Here is a 19,886-nt window from a genome sequence, read left to right as displayed (position 1 = left end):
GTGATATGGTGATAAAGGGAGTAAATAACGGAATGACTGCGAACAGAGATGAATGGAAGGGAAAAACATATTACGCCGACACCAAATAAATGGGATAAGTAAGAAGCAGATGATGATGATGATGAAGTCGCGGGTACAGCTAGTGGATAATAATCCGAATTAAACATTATTATTTGTCTCGTATAACATAATGGAACTTCTAATGAAACACAGGTTTTATTATATTTAAGTATTTTAATTACGACAACGTTTTACAAATTAGGTTAGTACAAAAAAAAAGGAAGTGAACTCAATAACTGACAAATGTCTATATAAGAAAAAAATAAAAATGATGCAGGTATACAAAAAACAAGTATATGTATATGCAATGCGACTATTCAGTGCATCTTCTTGTTGCTATTAAAATATATCAGGCGCTTTAGCCCTGAACATTATTATTACAACAACAACGAACAATACATGAATATTTATTTGCCTCTGTCTTAATATATCTATGTATTCTCCCAAATAGAAACAGAAATCATGTTTATTCAAACAAACTTAATATAAGCACTTTTGAATAGTCGAGTTTTTTTTTATTCTACCACTCAAATCTGAATTTAAATGAATCTGTATTATTGTCTGTAGTAAACAGGTAAAGCATTTATTTGAAAAGAATACGAGCTGAGTTTCTCATCAGTTCTTCTCATCTCGAAATCATTCCGAACTGACGGTAGATTTGACATATCATTAGAATCTGTAATAGACCTATATCAATAAAGATATTTTGAATTTGAATATATTATTTAGGTATTTACAATAAAACTTTGTGAAAAAGTGTTTGTATCAGTTGTCTAGTACCCATAACTCAAGCTCTGCTTAGCTTGGAACTAGACGGCGCTGTGTGAATTGAAGAGTATAGGAATAGATATAAAAATTTACAATAATATACCAAAGGATATATTGGAATTACCCTTAAATAAATTCAAAATATCTGTTAAATCATATTTACTGAGCAAAGCCTATTACTCACTATATGATTACTTGAATGACGAGCATGCATGGCAATAGTTGTTCATGCACTGGATTTTCATTTAATGTTAGACATAGACACCTATATAAATATATTATTTATTTATTTGTCTGTCTTTTATTATATTTTATTATTATATTATAAATAAACTGGCTTTAAAAAAAAGTAATTCAATTGAGTTTATTGCCAGTTCTTCTCAATTGGATCTATATAAAGAGCTGGACGGTAGGCAAGAAATTAAAATTATAATTAAAAAATTTGACGTTCATAAGCGGCTAAAATATCCTACATGAATAAGTTATTTTGATTTTCTGAAGTATGTATTTACTAAAAAAAATATCTTTGTATTTATATCAGTTGTCTAGTACCCATAACACAAGCTCTACTTAACTTGGTACTAGACGGCGCTGTGTGAATTGTCCTGAGATATTGTTTACCATATTGTATGTTTTGATTGTGAATTTGATACAAAAGCCTGATCATATGTACCCCGATTTACGCACAGATTGACAGATTCGTTAAAACTAATATAGGATTATGTGTATATCTGTAATAGAATCTCTTAGTAGGGGGAGAAATAGCCAAATGCTAGTTTATCTACTATCATAACATCAGAAGGGTGAATTCTACAAGTAGATTATGTACAGCCCTCTTTATTGTTTATTGATTCTTCCCTGTTTCGATAAATAAATCTTTAATTACCTATTACTATATTATATACTACTGTGCTATATATATATATATAGCAAAATTCAGGCACTGCCCAGAGACATATATATACATATATATATATATATATATATATATATGTCTCTGAGCAGTGCCTGTATATCAGTGGTTTGCTGCTTGGATGCTGCAAACAATACACTGAGGTGCTGCCATTTTGTGTATGGGCTATGCACACACACTACGTTACTCATACCGTTTTTTTTTGTGTTAACTGTATTGCATTTTATTTTGTCTGTATATATTTTTTTTTTTATACCACTTAGGTGGCAAACAAGCATACGGCCCATTGATGGTAAACGGCTACCGTAGCCTATGGACGCCTGAAACACCAGGGGTGTCACATGCGCGTTGCCGACCCTTAAGAAACCTTAATATACCCTTCTTGAAAACCCCCATGCTATAGTCTCTCGAGAAAACCTCGGCAGGTAGTTCATTCCACAATCTAAGTGTATATTTGTTATATATTGTATTTTGTTTGACTTGACTAATGTAATTGTATAACTGAATTTTTTTTTGTTCTTATTATTAAAGTGCCTTGTTTATGTGTGCCTTTAACATGAATAATATTTTTATCTATCTATCTAAAAGCGACACCTATTGCCAAACAAAGATTGTATCATTACATAGTTTAAGTCGCTGTCGCTGTCTGTCCATCCCTATGTATGCTTAATTCTTTAAAACTACGCAACAGATTTTGAAGCGGTTTTTTTAATAGATAGAGTGATTCTAGAGGAAGGTATATATATAGTATACTAGCTTTTACTCGCAGCTTCGCTCTCGTTAATTTATCCTCATAGCAGTGGAATTCATCAAAATCCTTTCTTAGGGGATGCCTACGTCATAGTAGCTTTATGCATGCAAAGTCTCAGCCCGATCGGTTTGAAATTGACAAAGTTTCATACAAACTTTCATCCCTAATTTCATCCCCTTGGGGGTAGAATTAATTAAAATCCTTTCTTAGCGGATGTCCACGTCATAACATCTACCTGCATGCCAAATTTCAGCCCGATCCGTCCAGTGGTTTGGGCTGTGTTGATAGATCACTATGTCAGTCACCTTTGAGTTATATATATTTAGATGTCGGGGCGACTAGCTAGTAGTTTATATATTTATTTAGTATATTCGTACTTCAGTATACAAGTATAATTTTCTTACCCCGTCTCATCAGTTACAGTAACCACTATTCCCGAATTATACAATTAACGCGAGAATATTCTCGTAATTGTGTTAATACACCTCAAAGTGCAGACAGACGTATTTGCGTGCTTCTCGTATTTAATCTAATGCTTAACTAATTTTAATGAAACTACATCAAAGCGTTCACACCTAAACTGCACGAGTTCGTCGATAGCAGTGAGAATGTTTGCCTTGAGCGAATCAGGGATGGCAGCTTAGTGATATTATTTTAAATTTCTGTATACATGTGTTTTCTATTTATTTCAGGCAACTTAATATTATGAAATTTCAAAAATCCAAGATGGCGACCAAGCTAGGGGAGATTTAGTTTTTGGAAAAAAATTGGGATATTTTTAATCGCGTTTTTGCTACACATGGCAATCCCATAACTAATCGCCACCTACTGACATGGGTGAGTCTCAGTAGGAAGATTTGCCAGGGCTAAAAATTTTCTCCGATTTTGGGTTGGGATTTGGGATTTGGGATTCCCATAAAGTGGGAAACTTTTTTTTTACCATTTTAAATGAAGAAGTCTTTTTGGTCTATCACAAATCGTCCCCTAACTCCCATACATCATGGGACAAATTTTTAAATTAAGGTCTAGCTTCAAAAACTGAAATTGATAGGGTACCTACGAGTGTGCTAGCTCAACGCACTGTGGGGCGTCGGATAGCCGAAGGACCCGGCCTCTAGGGAAAATTATAAAATTTTAGAAATCCAAGATGGCGGCAGAGATAGGGCAGTTTTGCTTTTCGGAGAAATTTGGGATATTTTTAAATGTAGTTAGGACACTTGGCAACCCCACAGCCAGTCGACTTCTTGGATTTCTAAAATACTAAGCTATTAATATCACTCAGCTACCATCCCTTTTAAATTTCTGTATACATATGTTTTCTATTTATTTCAGGCAACTTAATATTATTTATATAGCTCGTGTTGTTTATACCTTAAGGACTAACATACATAGAAAATAATGAAACACAAAATAAATGAAATGTGTTATTAGATTATAAGTCAGAATAACCTTTGTGTTATTCTGACTTATAATCTATATTACTGTAAAGTTTCATCTAAATCCATGCAGTAGTTTTTGCGTAAAAGAATAACAAACATCCATACTTACAAACTTTCGCATTTATCTATACATCTATACACATAAATAAAATTGGAGTGTCTGTCTGTAATATTGAAATAATTGTTTTTTACTACATGCATATGAATATAAATACGGTACATACACCGAAATAACATTTTTTACAATTTTTGTCTGTCTGTCTGTCAGTTTGTTCTGGATAATCTCTGAAATGCCTGGACCGATTTTGACAAGACTTTTTTAGGCAGGTATCTGACGTAACGTAACTGATGTAATAAGAAGTAACTTAGGTCACCTTTATATTAGAAAAATAAAGTTCCACGCGGACGAAGTCGCGGGAACAGCTAGTGATATTAATAAGATTGAACGCATTTATCAATTACGACATAATGAAATTATTTGTCGTCCAACTAAGTGGTATGAGTTCATAAATTCATAACGCGCAGTGCCTTTAATTCGCAAATGGCAATATGTAATATGTAATATTCAAGTCAGGTACGGAATGTGGATTTAACACATCATATGAGCTAATTTGTGATGCAAACGACCACCACTGGAAATCACTGATAATTGCCACGGTACGTGCCCGCCATGTTGTTATGGTGAATGAAAACATACTAATTGCATGGACTTATATTTAGCAGACAGGTTTTAGACACTAAAAATATATTCCAACTAGCACTGCTTGTTTCAAACGCTGATTTTGACGAAACTTTACACTAATATAGCTTATCTATATTACTGTAAAGTTTCATGAAAATCCGTTCAGTAATTTATACGTGAAAGAGTAACAAACATTCATCCTTACTCACAAACTTTCGTTTATAATATTACTAGCTACTCGCCCCGGCTTCGTCCGGGTGTACATGTATTATATATATAAACCTTCCTCTTGAATCACTCTATCTATTAAAAAAAACTTCAAAATCCGTTGCGTAGTTTTAAAGATTTAAGCATACATAGGGACGGACAGAGCGACAACGACTTTGTTTTATACTATAATAATAATAATAATATCTCAGGACAATTCACACAGCGCCATCTAGTCCCAAGCTAAGCAGATCTTGCCAGATCTTCTCAATTGGATCTATATCAGTATATAGACTTGACGGTAGAGAAATGTTTTAATATAAAAAAATTGACGTTATTATGCGGCTAAAATGTGCTACATGAATAAATGATTTTTTATTTTTAAATAAAATAAAATAAAACATCGTACTTCAACTACGGTTAAAAACTTACCTTCCACTACATTCTTATTTACATTCCAATTTCTATTTATATATTATGCATATTTAAGTAACTCATGGTTAAATAAAAAAGGATCTAAACAAGACCTATTTAGGGGACATCCGTAAGGTCACGAAATTCATTAACTGGATGAAAAGAACATCCCCAGGGAGCATGGGACCCTCTCTTTATGTTTAAAATCTCCATCGCCACTGAGAGTTGACCTTTTCCCGTTTTCTTGATACAATATAGGTATTTAATTTACCACCTGAATTACTGTCGAAATGATTGAGCACTTTTTGGTTATGGTTGTTTAATATTGCATAATAATAATAATAAACTAGTGGTCGCTTAAAGTCGAAACATAACATTTTATATCCTCAAACAACAGCCGGTACAAATAAATCTAACACGTCTCTTAATAACTTGATTTAAGTGGGAAAGAGAAGAAAGCATTATGTCGTCTCTAGCGCACACTGCTGGCATCATGCAGGCATTACGCTGTGAACGGCGAGTGAGAATAGTGGTATATGAGTAACCAGATAATTAGGAATACAAACAGTATATCAGAAATGAAGAGTCCTTCTAGATGCAGTTCCATTGGGCAGATTCGAATTCACAACCTTTGGTTGTCTAAATTGGAGTAATAAACTATTAGTTCTAATAATAATACCACATCCAGTTGCGTGCTGCTATACCGACCACGGCAATGTACCTGTCCCGCTTACACTATACCATCAAGGAGCAAGACAATGTCGACTATCTACGGACCAGGAGTAACCTGACATTGAGGGCGACGCAGCAGGACTAGAATCAGAACGCGAGTTTCATACCGTATGTCTCTACTGACATGCACCTTTATAAAAGAGGACTACTGGCCGAAAGGGTGGTGTATAGGCGTTACCATGGAAGATTACCATCGTCTGTGTCGTGACCATTTATATTACTTTTATATAACTTTAAGTCTATAAGGTATTTGTAATATGAGCTATTAGTAGCCTGAAATAAGTCAATGATAAAAAAACAATTACACCACGACGCACTCAGTCAAGAATATTCAGCTAACAGGGACCAAAGAAAACTGGCGCGTGGACAATAATCAGCCGTCCAGCATTGTGAACGAAAGGGTTTATCAATTCGCAAATAAATTGTCCCTCGCGAGTATGTTGACGAAATGTTTGCCCTTTCGCCTTTATTTTGCTCCCCCCAAACTAAATTGAATTTATTTCTGAACGAGCATGTTGGTCCGTTGCTTTTATATTTTATAAGATCTCGAGAACATTCTATTTTCATAGTCTCTATTATGTTGTAATAAAACAATAAATAAGTTTACGTAAAATGTATGTTTTTTACGTTTTTAGTTTATGTTAGTCGTTCGTAAAGTTTATTTTTTATTATTAAAATAAATCATATTTTGTTACTATTATATGAAAATAAATGTAGGTAATATTTTTATAGTGTAATGAAACAATAACTCAGTCTACGTAAATAATAAATTGTATTTCAGTTCAATACCTTAGTAAATGTAAATGCACTAGTGTTTTGCTCCTTACAAAAAATATTTTTTACTTTTTACCTTAGATTTAAATTTGTTTCTGATCTAACTTAATGAGTTTTGTTATTGTGAATAGACTGCGTTCTGGACACATTCCATTAAATAAACTTGCTTGTTTAATAAAAAAAAGTGACATCCCCTAATTGTTGTACTAGTGTTTTGCTCCTTAAAAAAATATTTATTTATTTTTTATCTTAGATTTAAATTTATTTCTGATCTAACTTAATGAGTTTTGTTATTGTGAATAGACTGCGTTCCGGACACATTCCATGAAATAAACTTGCTTGTTTAATGAAAAAAGTGATATCCCCTAATTGTGAAGCTTGTGGGAAAGAAGATCTACATCATATTATGATGACATGTGTTCATAATTGGTGATAATTTTGGGAATTATTTACTTTGTAGATACTTATGAATTTATTTATTGAAACAAACTTATCAGAACAAAAGAGGACATTATAGACAAAAACCGGAAGTATGGAGAGAAGGAGAAAAATCACAGTTAGTATATAAATAGAGAACATATAAAAGTTGTACATAGTAGGTTCAATATACAGTCTAAAAATATTCTAACAGTAATGCATCTAAAAGAGAATATACCATCCAAGCTTTAAAGTTAAATAGGTTAGATATAGGAGTATTCCATAAAATATTGGCAGAACCATCTTTCGATGCAGCTAAATTATTCTTCTGGATGGTATCATATTCGTTTTTTAAGTTATTTTTTATTTTAATTTAGTTATTTAGTATATGTACAATAGGATTGTTATGGTCTCACATATTGCGTACAAAAATCCTATAAAAAATAAAAAGAAAAAGAAACTTAAACAGCTTGAATACATCCAATGAATATGCTCTAAACAGGTGTTATTAGTGTGTAGTAGTGGCGTGGAATTTAACTTTATTTTTCTCAAATAAAAGTTGCCTAAGTTACTCCTTATTACATCAGCTACCTGCCAAAAAAAGTCCCGTCAAATTAAGTCCAACCACTTCAGAGATTAGCCGGAATAAACAGACAAAAGACAATAATGCAAAAAATTCCAGCTTCATAGAGTGACGTCACTAGCATTTTTTCTGTCATAGTAGCATATTCTATTTTGTACAAATAAATGTAATTGAAGTGTCTATTTATAATTTCAAATACGGCACTTACATCTAAAAATGGCTATCTGTTTGTTGTTGCTAATCTCTGTAATGACTGCTTCGATCTTGACGGGACTTTTACTCGCAGATAACTTTATTATAACTTAATAAACTTATAAGAAGTAACTTAGGCTACTTTTATTTCAGAAATTTTATAAAATAAAAACATTTCCACGCGGAGGAAGTCCCAGGTAACAGCTAATAGTATAAAATATATCTTAATAATATTATAAACGCGAAAGTTTGTTACTCGTTCACGCAAAAACTACTGAACGGATTCTGATGATACTTTACAGTAATATAGTTTATGCATCAGAATAACACATAGGCTATATTTTATATTGAAATTTAACGCGAGGAAACCGCGGGCACAGCTAGTAGTACAGAAAAGTAAATGTTACAAATCGTAATGACTATTTATTTCGAGATAAATCAACTTATTCACTGGCTAATTGCCGGTAGGGCTCCGACGGCTGGGACGCCCGGCCGGACGGTGTGACCAATCAGGGGGTGCGACACGTGTCACTTGGCACCCCTTTTTGCACGCATTCCTTTGATTTATATCCGACAAAGTTGCGTTTCGAACGACGCGTTCCAACCGTCGCGGTTTTATAATTGAATTTTAAAAATTCAATTTGACTACATCCCCAGAGTTTCATCGTAAAGGTATAAATTTATTCGATTAGATGGCAGCAATGTATAGATAATGAGGGTAAATAATTTGACTAAATAAATGGCACATCTTAGAAAACACGAGTTTCATGCTTCAAACCTTAATATATATACAATCATATTGTATTACAACTTTATTTTGTTGAAGCATTTTAAAATATATATAATAAATATAATGGATAACTGACCACACTGGTCAGTTATCCATCTGGAAATTATAATATTTTCTATGTAATCTAATTAAAAAAAATCAAAATAATATCTGCCAAACCATAGCTAATATACTTTGTGTGGTTTAGTAAGCTAGAGAAAGTGTGCATAACAACAGACAGAAGCCGGCAGCGATTTTATTTTATTATTATTCAGCGATGCGACTAACATAGCAAAGTTACTATACTGGGTTAAACCAAACTATGTCAAATTCAAATTCAAATTCAAAATATCTTTATTCATGTAGGTCTATTACAGACTCTTATGATATGTCAAATCTACCGTCAGTTCGGAATGATTTCGAGATGAGAAGAACTGACAAGAAACTCAGCTCGTATTTTTTTTTTTTAATGTTGTACATATTTATAATAATACTATTTCATTTAAATTCAAATTTGGGAGAATAGAGTGACCACCAACATATGCTATATAAAAAAAATCAAAAAAATCAAAAAATCTAATCAGTGTTCGCAACCTGAACAGACCAGTCCCCACAAGCAGCACCCGTACACGAGTATGACGGATGAGCCAGCCATCATTGCACTCAACCATATTAGAGGGAGCACATCGACCCGGCCCACCACGCCGCCACAAGTTTGAACTTTATAGCGAGCATGACTGTTTCAAGTTACTCCACTACGTCATTTATATTATTTACAGCATAAACTGTACCAATCACAGTTTTCACCTATTACAATATTTAAATTACAATATGTCATTACAATTACAATATGTGGTCAATTATATATCTGATTGACTCGCCAGTGAAAGAAACACCTATATTATGTAATATTGTATACATCTGTGTCTATATCAAACCAAAAAATAACCTGAGAGATGGCGATAAGCTTGCTTCTCGCCAGTTTGTATTCAAAATACACCAATGTGGCATATAAAGTGCTACACTTGAAAATAACTCTGCCTACCCCATCTGGGATAGATGTGACTTTATGTTTGTTTGTTTATTCAGAGATAAACATAGTGAACTGGCCGCCCGCTACACTGTGCCGCCCCATAAACCCCGTGGGACGTTACAGCGACACATTGCATCTGACGGATTAACATTCTCATTTGACACTGAATTTATTTAACTGCCACCAGGACCGCCATGTTTGTTTATAAATTGATATTTCATTTATATATCTATACACTTTTTTATAGCAAAGGGGACAAACGAGTTCGCGGCTCGCCTGATGGTAAGTGATTACCGCTACCCATGAGCACCGGCAACACCAGGGGATTTCGAGTGCGTTGTCGGCCTTTCGAGAAGGAATAAACTCCTTTAAACTAAGTTCGAATCGATACGATATTATGTAAAACCTTCAAAATATTGAATATCCTATCGGTTCGGTGATACCATTGCTGGAAGATGATTCCACAATGTGGTTGTGCGTGGCATATAAATAACTAAGATATTTCCCCGATATACAACTGACGATTCAACTGATGGTAAGTGATTACCGCCGCCCATGAGCACCCGCAACACCAGGGGAATTGCAAGTACGTTGTCGGTCTTTTAAGAAAACTGGAAACCACGTTTTGTACCATATTAATTGAATGAAAATACAGTTACGAGGTTACCACCCTATATTGATCTAACCTCAAAAAAAATTACATATGGCAACTAACACTGTGACATGAGAATTTTATATACATTGTGTAGAAAATAGAAGCTTGTACTTTATATGTCGGAATAATAAATGGGCTCTACTTATAAAAAATTAAATAAACTCGATAGCGTCTCTACTTCCGTAAAAAAACCTTTTTTTTTTGAGAGTTTTGGGCTTTTTGGAGTTTTTGGCAGGTCTTAACATCTGACAATATCAGATGTTAAGACCTGCAAGCGCTGTGACATACAGATCTATTGTGCTCGCTCTATTTCAGAGTTCTAGTTTTCGCTACCTAGGCCCGTCAGGGACAGGAATTGAAGGATATTCTTAGGAGCGATGGTTTTTATCTCCTCAGGATATAGTGTATACTTTCCAAAGGAGACATTTCGCTTATGCATGAGTGAGCTACAACAATATAGGATGTGTAGTGGCGTTTCCTCTACTGCTTAGCAAAATAAAAACTTTAACGTGAACAATAATATAAATGTATTAGTAATTTTAATCACTAGACATAATATAACACGACTCATAATTAAGCTAGGACTCCCATTGTGGGGGACAGGCTATGCTTGTGTGGGCTACAGCCACATAGGTTGTATAGTGGCGTTTCTTCTGTTGATTAGCAATATAAAAACGTCTGGTGATTAAAATTACTAAATTTTAATCACCAGACATAATATAACATGACTCATAGTTAAGCTAGGACTCCCATTGTGGGGGACAGGCTATGCATGTGTGGGCTACAACCACATAGGTTGTATAGTGGCGTTTCCTCTGTTGATTAGTAATATAAACGCGTTAACGTGAACAATAATATAAATGTATTAGTAATTTTAATCACTAGACATAATATAACATGACTCATAATTAAGCTAGGACTCCCATTGTGGGGGACAGACAAAGCGCTCTGGATTTCGCAACTCCGTCCAACAATTTAAGGCTTCATCGGGTAGAAACTAGGAACTGCATCCGCTGGCCGAAATATAGTTCTATTACATTCATTTTAAAGGCTTTGTTAATTTAATTAGTCCATAAATATGAATCAGAATATGGAAAATTGTTGGGTAATTACAACGTTGGTAGTTTTATGGTTAAGTACAAAGACTTACTTCAGATGGTTGTGGAATCGCTTCTCATACGAGACAATCATTTGTATCCATGAGTTAAATTTTTATATTGGTGTAGGTGTTTTCTATGTATATTATTACTTTGAGGGCCTTGGTGGCTTAGCGGTTTAGCACACCGTTTTAGTTCCGGTGGTCGCGGGTTCGATTCCTCGCTGGGTGCAAAGATTTGTGTTCATGGATATGTTTGTTTGTTTCGGTCTGAGTACTTTCTATGTATATTATGTATGTATTTACAAAAAAAATATCTAAATATTTATATCAGTTGTCTAGTACCCGTAACACGAGCTCTGCTTACCGTGGAACTAGATGGCGTTGTGTTAATTATCCAGGCGTTATTTGTATTTATTGTTTTAATTTATAAATACTTAGATTTATTTTTTGTAAATACCTACAAACATAATATACGTAGAACACAATCAGACCGATACAAACAATCATACAAATGAATACAAATCACGTGCGAGTAATCGAACCCGCGACGATCGAAAGCAAAGCGGTGAGCTAAACCGCTAGACAACTGAGGTCGTCGAAAAGTTTATCAAACTTAAAAATAGTTTAGTATATTGAAGGTCGTAAATTTACAATGTCTCTGGCTATCCCATCTGCAATAATCCTTAAAATATCTGTAAACTTGTTTTAATTATTTACAGACAGAAAAATAGAATCGAATTAAGAACCTCTTCCTTTTTATAATCGGTTAAATAGTCTGAATCATAATCGGTTCGTCCAAACATCAAACTGCGCATGAATGATGACACACAGCCCTCCAGAGAACGAGAGTGTAACGAGAGTCAAATGTACACTGATATAGACATTTAATTACTTTATTATCTAGACCAGTGATTCCCAAAGTGGTCTATATCGACCCCCAGGGGCCTATAACAAACTGCAAGCGGCCTACGACAGCGGTCATCTTGCTGTTTTTACATTATGTTTTTAACAATAAACTTTACTGCAGTTTACAAAATATTTTTTTTTAATTGTTAGCGCCTCACCGTAATATAATATAAATAATAACTGGTTCCTGATGCGGTGAGGCGGGGAGCGAGGCGGGCGTCGTCCAGTTTCTATGTTATGTCCATCATTCATTCCATTACACACATTTCTACAAAGCGCTGTGTTTTATTTTCGTACCGACATCATCTTTAACAGAATTTAAAGATTTTTTGTAAAGTAAATTTACATTATTATACCAGGTAAGAATGGGGGGTCTACCCAAACCCGATAAATATGTCAAGTGGTCTACGACACAAAAAGGTTTGAGAACCTCTGATCTAGACAATAAAACAGGCGAGTTTGGGATGCGCCATTTTAAAGCAGAACTAATTTATTGCACTGGTATATTCGTTAGTTTATATGCAAGTTTCGAATCTCTAGTCTCCAAAAACAGTAGACAAATTTGTCTATTGCCGAGGTTTTCTCACGAGACTACAGCATGTGGTTCTTCAAGAAGGGCATTAAGGTTTCTTAAGGGTCGGCAACGCGGACGTGACACCCCTGGTGTCTTAGGTGTCGATAGGCTACGGTAACCATTTACCATCGGATGGGCCGTATGCTTAAGTGTCACCATTGTAGTATATAAAAAAATGACTTAATTATTTTTTATCGAATTAGGTATTATTTTGCGTTTTATTTAATTTATATATATAATAATTATAATAATTATAATAATCTCAGGACAATTCACACAGCGCCATCTAGTCCCAAGTTAACCAAGCTAAAGCTTGTGTTACGGGTACCAGATAACTAATACAAGTACATAGATATTTTTTTTCGCAAATATATACATATTATACATAGAAAACACCCAGACCGATACAAACAATCATACTCATGAATACAAATGTTTGTGCCGTGCGAGGAATCGAACCCGCGACCATCGGACGTACACCAGTGTGCTAGACCACTAGACCACCGAGGTCGTCAAATATATATACATATTTAAGTCCATTTCACTACTTAATAGATAATAAACAAATGAGATACTGTGCCGACCTCAAATAATGGGATAAAGACAAAGCAATGATGATTTTTTTTAATTATTTTGTTTAATTTCACTACCATTAGCATGTGTGAGATCACGAATGTTCAGTGCGGAAACCTGACCACCGCTACTGGCAGCGTTCGACCTTCTCTATTAGTTATCAAATTCTAACAGTTATTGAGTCTATATTATAATATGGGTCTAGACTCAGTAGCAATGGTAGCGGAAATAAACAAAATTATATAAACCAATTATGTAATGTTAAATAATTATTCACAGTCATAACTGCCCCTAATTAGCCCGTAACCAATGGTAAACAAGCTGTTCCACCACCTGATGGTAAATGGTAACTTTACCATACACTTGTACCTCCAGTGAGAAAGGATTTAATTCAAAATTTCTAGGAGAGCCATAAAACGCTTTTAGCACGAATATTTGAAGTGATCAATATACTGTGTTTTTTTTAGAGTTTTAGATATATATTTCATCTAGGCATTGTTGAGTCGCAAATGTCACGTTAACTACTGCGTAAGTGAAAATGTTAAAGTTAATGGCAGATGTTTCTGTTCCCAGGCCACCACGGAGAGCCGAGATGGGGAATAATTAAACGAGATGCTGTGGAGCGGAAGAAACGACATTTTCATATTCAGGGAACTGTAATTTGACTTAAGATCATTCGTCATATTTGAGAAGTTTTTAGAATGAAATTCCTTATCCCAGAAAAAAGATTTAAATGTCAAATAAAACACTTCCTTTGCAAAAAAGCTTACTATAAAATTGAAGAATTCGTTAACGATAATAATGTTTTTGTAGAAAAATTTTAAATACATAGCACTGACAATATTATCTGATTACACTAATAATGAGTGCGTAGCGATTTCTATGTTGATTATCGCATGCCTCTTACTTGTTACACTGTAATTATTTATATAAAAGAAACATCTATTAAAAAGAGCAACACACAAGTTTCTTGCTCATTCTTCTTGTGATGAATCTGCATTCCGAATGAGTGGTAGAATCAAAATATGACTATTCAAAAGTGCTTGTAATGAGTTTATTTGAATAAAGATTATTTCTATTATTTCTATTTCTATTTCTTATCGTGGAGATAAAATCTTGAGAGCTAGTGGTAACTTGAAACCACCCTAATTTATCGACAAAGGTAGTGTGTTCGAATTTCGCCGACACAAAAAAATTGCATGAACAGCACTATCGATATCACGTTATCACGTCATGCCTGTAGAATTCATGCGTTGACAACAAATATTATTATTATTATAAACGTGAAAGTTTGTGAGTATGGATGTATAGATATTTGTTACTCTTTCACGCAAATACCGAATGAATTTTCATAAACTTTACAGTAATATAACTTATACATTAGAATTACATATAGGCTATAAATTACACCCGCGTGAAACTGCGAGCACAGTTAGTATATATTATGTTATCTGTGGTATTATAAACGCCAATGTTTGTAAGTATGGATGGATGTATGATTGTTACTATTTCACGCAAAAACTATTAAATGGTTTTCGATTAATTCTACAGTAATATGGCATATATATCAGAATAACAAATAGACTATACTTTAAGAAGATTTTATGTAAAGTAGGCTAAATATATCTATATATATATATAACTGAAAGGTGACTGACACAGCCCAAACCACGGGCTGAAATTTGGCATGAAGGTAGATGTTATGACGTATGCATCCGTTAAGAATGGATTTTGATTAATTCTATCCCTAAGGGGATAAAATAGGGGATGAAAGTTTGTACGAAACTTTGTCAATTTTAAACCGATCAGGCTGAGACTTTGCATGCATAAATCTACTATAACGTAGGAATCCCCTTAGAAAGGATTTTGATTAATTCCACCCCTAAGGGGATAAATTAATGCGAGCGAAGCCGCGGGCTAAAGCTAGTAATATTATAAACGCGAAAGTTTGTGAGTATGGATGGATGTTTGTTATTCTTTCACGCAAAAACTACTCAACGGATTTTGATGAAACTCTACAATAATATAACTTATACACCTTAATAATATATAGGCTATAAATTTCATGCGTATGAAACCGCGGGCACAGCTAGTATACAATAATAATTGTGACGTCATAAATATGTATGTAGAGTAATAAACTTAATTAATAAAATATATAAAACCCAGGGAAGTAATGACAATCAGAGCCGTAAGGACTGGGATTTAAATCTTTAATTGACGAAAGGATTTCCTTATACAAACACGCGGCGGGAGAACTTCCCAAATTAACATTTATATTAATTGAATATATTGTCTCCACGATGTCGGGGAATGTTGATACTAAGACGTACCTACACGCAGATTAAAGGTAAACTTATGGTGAAAGTTTTATACAAACTCAAATACAGAAATTATAAACTGTTTGTTTTTTAAATGGCGTTTAAAGAAGATATTCAATTGAGTTTCTCGCCAGTTCTTCGCAATTGGATCTATATACTGAACTGGATGGTAGGGAAAAAATTATAATTTAGTTTTTAAAACTTGACTTAAATAAATATTCAGTTGAGTTTCTTGCTAGTTCTTCTTAATTGGATCTATATACTGAACTGGATGGTAGGGAAAAAATTATAATTTAGTTTTTAAAACTTGACTTAAATAAATATTCAGTTGAGTTTCTTGCCAGTTCTTCTTAATTGGATCTATATACTGAACTGGATGGTAGGGAAAAAATTATAATTTAGTTTTTAAAACTTGACTTAAATAAATATTCAGTTGAGTTTTTCGCCAGTCCTTCTTAATTGGATCTATGTACTGAACTGGACGGTAGGGAATAAATTAATAATATAAAAAAATTTACGTTCATGAGCGGATAAAATGTCCTACATGAATAAATGTTTTTTCATTATAATTTGAATTAGTTAATACTCCATACGTAGCGCTCAATCAAATTAGCCATTTTTGACAATACTATAAAATAACACTATCTCTCTCAATATTTTTTTTTTCTACTATCCTTCCTTTCTACTGAATGGTCTGATTCTTAATTGCATATTGCGTAGTTACTATGTATTGATATTTCTTATAACTAGCTGTATCCGCGACTTCGTCTGCATGGAATTTAACTTTATTTTCTAAAATAAAAGTAGCCTAAGTTACTCCTTATTACATCAGCTACCTGCCAATAAAAATCCCGTCACTTTTTTTAATAGCGTTTATTACACACCTAATAACTGCATAACAAAGCAACTAAATGCAATGTAAGTGTTGATATATTATTAAACTATGTACAAGTAATTAATCTATGCAATAATTAGTGCTGGCAACACTAAAAACCATTTCGCGCGCATCGAGTGCGTGCGCTCTGACGCAGCAAATTTGATCGTGCGGTTTGGGCTTACGGATACGTTTAGTTATTGCTGTACAGGATGTGTGTAATTCAAAGTAGGTCTTATTGATTAAACTAGCGATAATATAGGCCAATATCTTAATTACTATAACAAAATTTTAGTGAAGTTCAGATCAAGAAGAAACCAATCCAATCGCTAACCTTATAAATGAATAAATGATAACAAAACAATCTATACGTATAAATAAAATTGGAGTGTCTGTTTGTAATATTGAAATAACTGTTTTTTACTACATGCATATGAATATAAATACGGTATACACACCAAAATAATTTTTTTTTTAATTTTTGTCTATTTTTCTAAGAACAATAACAAAATGGTGCATTCCCCTACACTAACGATTTACGCTAGCCAGTGGAGAATGATATAATGAGCATGAAGTCATGTCAGTTGGGTCTAACTCTACTCACTATCTACATTTCATTCAAATGGCAATTTGCCACGATGGTTTCCACAGGAAATCGCGTGGAGGCCAACTTGACAATGAGGCCAATGTACCATGGCAACATAACTCATACAATAAAATAGCTATTGTATGAGTAATGTTGGACTCAAGCTCATCGTGACAAATTCATCAGGAATTTATCACGATAGTTTCCAGGGGGAACCGCGTGGGGGTCAAACTGACAAGGTACATTGCTAGTAATGAGATCATGAGTCCACATTATTAACAATCCTCTTCCCCCAACATAACTCATACAATAAAATACTATATGAGTCATGTTGGATAATAAAACTCATACAATAAATAATAATAATAATAATCTCAGGACAATTCACTCAGCGCCATCTAGACCCAAGTTAAGCTTGTGTTATGGGTACTAGATAACTGATACATGATACATATTTTTTTTTGTAAATACATACCGATGCAAACAATCATACTCATGAATACAAATATTTGTGCCGTGCGCGGAATCGAACCCGTGATCATCGGTTGTTAAGCGGTGTGCTAGACCACCGAGGTCGTCATAAAATAGCTATTATATGAATCATGTTGGATAATCAAACTCATACAATAAAATAGCTATTGTATGAATCATGTTGGACTCAAGCTGTATAAAGCCGGGGCCATGAGTCGCGAGCAAAGAACCGTGAAATTGGTTTATTCGCTGGATCCGATGAATAATTAATATCGTAACGCGTCTCGCCGTATGTGCTGATCTAGATTAAACCGGATCAAATCTGCATTTATATACCGCGTGGGAGATGTGAGATGCATTCTATAAAAAAATCAATGGATTTCCTTAATTTAATAGACTATGCACATTTTATCAAAGAAATAATGCAAAACAAAAATGTGTTCGATATGAAATTTTCTCTTTTTATTTTTTTTTTGTTTTTTCTGTATATTTTTATGTAATCAACAATTGATCTGTTCGATATATGTTTTTTATGAGATCTGGTATGATTATGTCAAATCTACTTTACTCACTGATCTGTAATAGTAAATTAATTATTTGGCAATTCATGTGTGGACTCCCGCGATACAGGTTCGTCTAGTGCTGGGTCCAATGTATAATAAATTTTATAATATTTGTAGTTTTAAAATGAATCGTCATCTGCTACTTCCTTATCACATTTATTTGTGGTTGGCGTAATATTTTTCTCTTCCATTCATCTCTGTTCGCAGTCATGTCGTTATTTACTTCCTTTCTTACCATATCATCTTTCACATAGTCCATCCATCTTCTTTTCGGCCTTCCTCTGCCCTTATAACCATCCACATTCATATGTAACACCGTCCTTAGGATATGATCTTCATTCCTACCCATTACATGTAATGAGTAGGAATGAAGATCATGGTATGGACCACGACAGACGATTACTCTTCAACATCTCCGACACCGGCGCCACTTTCATACTTCCTCTGATGTATTCATTCTTTATCTTATCCACTCTTGTCACACCACACATCCACCTCAACATTCGCATTTCAGTTGCATGCAGTCGCCTTTACGGGGCAGCACTCTGATCCATACAAGACAGCAGGCCGGATCATGGTCTTGTAAATTTATCCAAATGAAAAAACAAATTTTTGAAAATGAATAAATGATTAAATATACTATTAAAAAGTTTTACACAGTCTAGACCTACTGAGCTAATAGACTACCTTATAGCCTAATTATTCTCCTAAATTTGAATTTAAATGAAATAGTATTATTGTAAATATGTACAACATTAAAAAAAAAATACGAGCTGAGTTTCTTGTCAGTTCTTCTCATCTCGAAATCATTCCGAACTGACGGTAGATTTGACATATCATAAAAGTCTGTAATAGACCTACATGAATAAAGTTATTATGAATTTTTAATTTTTTAATTTTTTAATTAATCATTTAATATTCTCAATAACTAAATATTTGTCTCAATAAACTCCCCTTTCATACATATAAACAAACTAATCGGCGCAGCTTTAATTAAATCATAATGACTATATTTTAATATCTACATACTATATTATTGTGATATTTTAGTACCGTGATAAACTAATAAAATTCAATTAGATGATTCCATTACCTCCCTATAATAGTCCTATTAGTGGCAACACCATCCCAAAACGTAATATCAGTGCTGCCAGCCCTAACGTTTCGATTAATGGCACAATATCTCACCTGATGGCAACATTATACAGTAATCTACACGATACAGATTAATTCGATATTACGATAAAAATAATAAATGCTCTGCGCATTGTGCGCTCATTTAATAAATACTTACTATTAATCTGATAAATGTTGCGATTTTCTGTGGGAAAATGCTGTGAAATATAAAATACATCTTTTAAAAATAATAAAAAAACAATACATTTAGCAAGTTATTATTATTATTATATCCTTCATTTAGATCAACTTGTACATTATTTTAAAACAAACAAAACTTTAAAAACTTAAAAATCGGATCTTTTTGTTAATTTCTACAGATCTATTTAATCGAATTAGCTGTTATTTTACGGA

At 33.6% G+C, this 19,886-nt stretch overlaps 1 protein-coding gene across 1 annotated transcript in view; it reads left to right on the top strand.

Moving 5' to 3' along the window:
- LOC131852813 (uncharacterized) overlaps nucleotides 1-6,051 on the top strand; it is a 32,566-nt gene extending 26,515 nt beyond the window's left edge. Inside the window, exon 3 of the mRNA XM_059203548.1 lies at nucleotides 5,923-6,051. Coding sequence (XP_059059531.1) covers nucleotides 5,923-6,051 — 129 coding nt within the window. The remainder of the gene's footprint in view (nucleotides 1-5,922) is intronic.
- Nucleotides 6,052-19,886: the final 13,835 nt, after the last annotated feature.

Source organism: Achroia grisella, unplaced genomic scaffold, assembly GCF_030625045.1.
Source record: "Achroia grisella isolate CSIRO2021 unplaced genomic scaffold, CSIRO_AGI_Agris_v1 utg862, whole genome shotgun sequence".
NCBI classification, from domain to species: domain Eukaryota; kingdom Metazoa; phylum Arthropoda; class Insecta; order Lepidoptera; family Pyralidae; genus Achroia; species Achroia grisella.
This window is presented reverse-complemented; position numbering and strand designations above follow the sequence as displayed.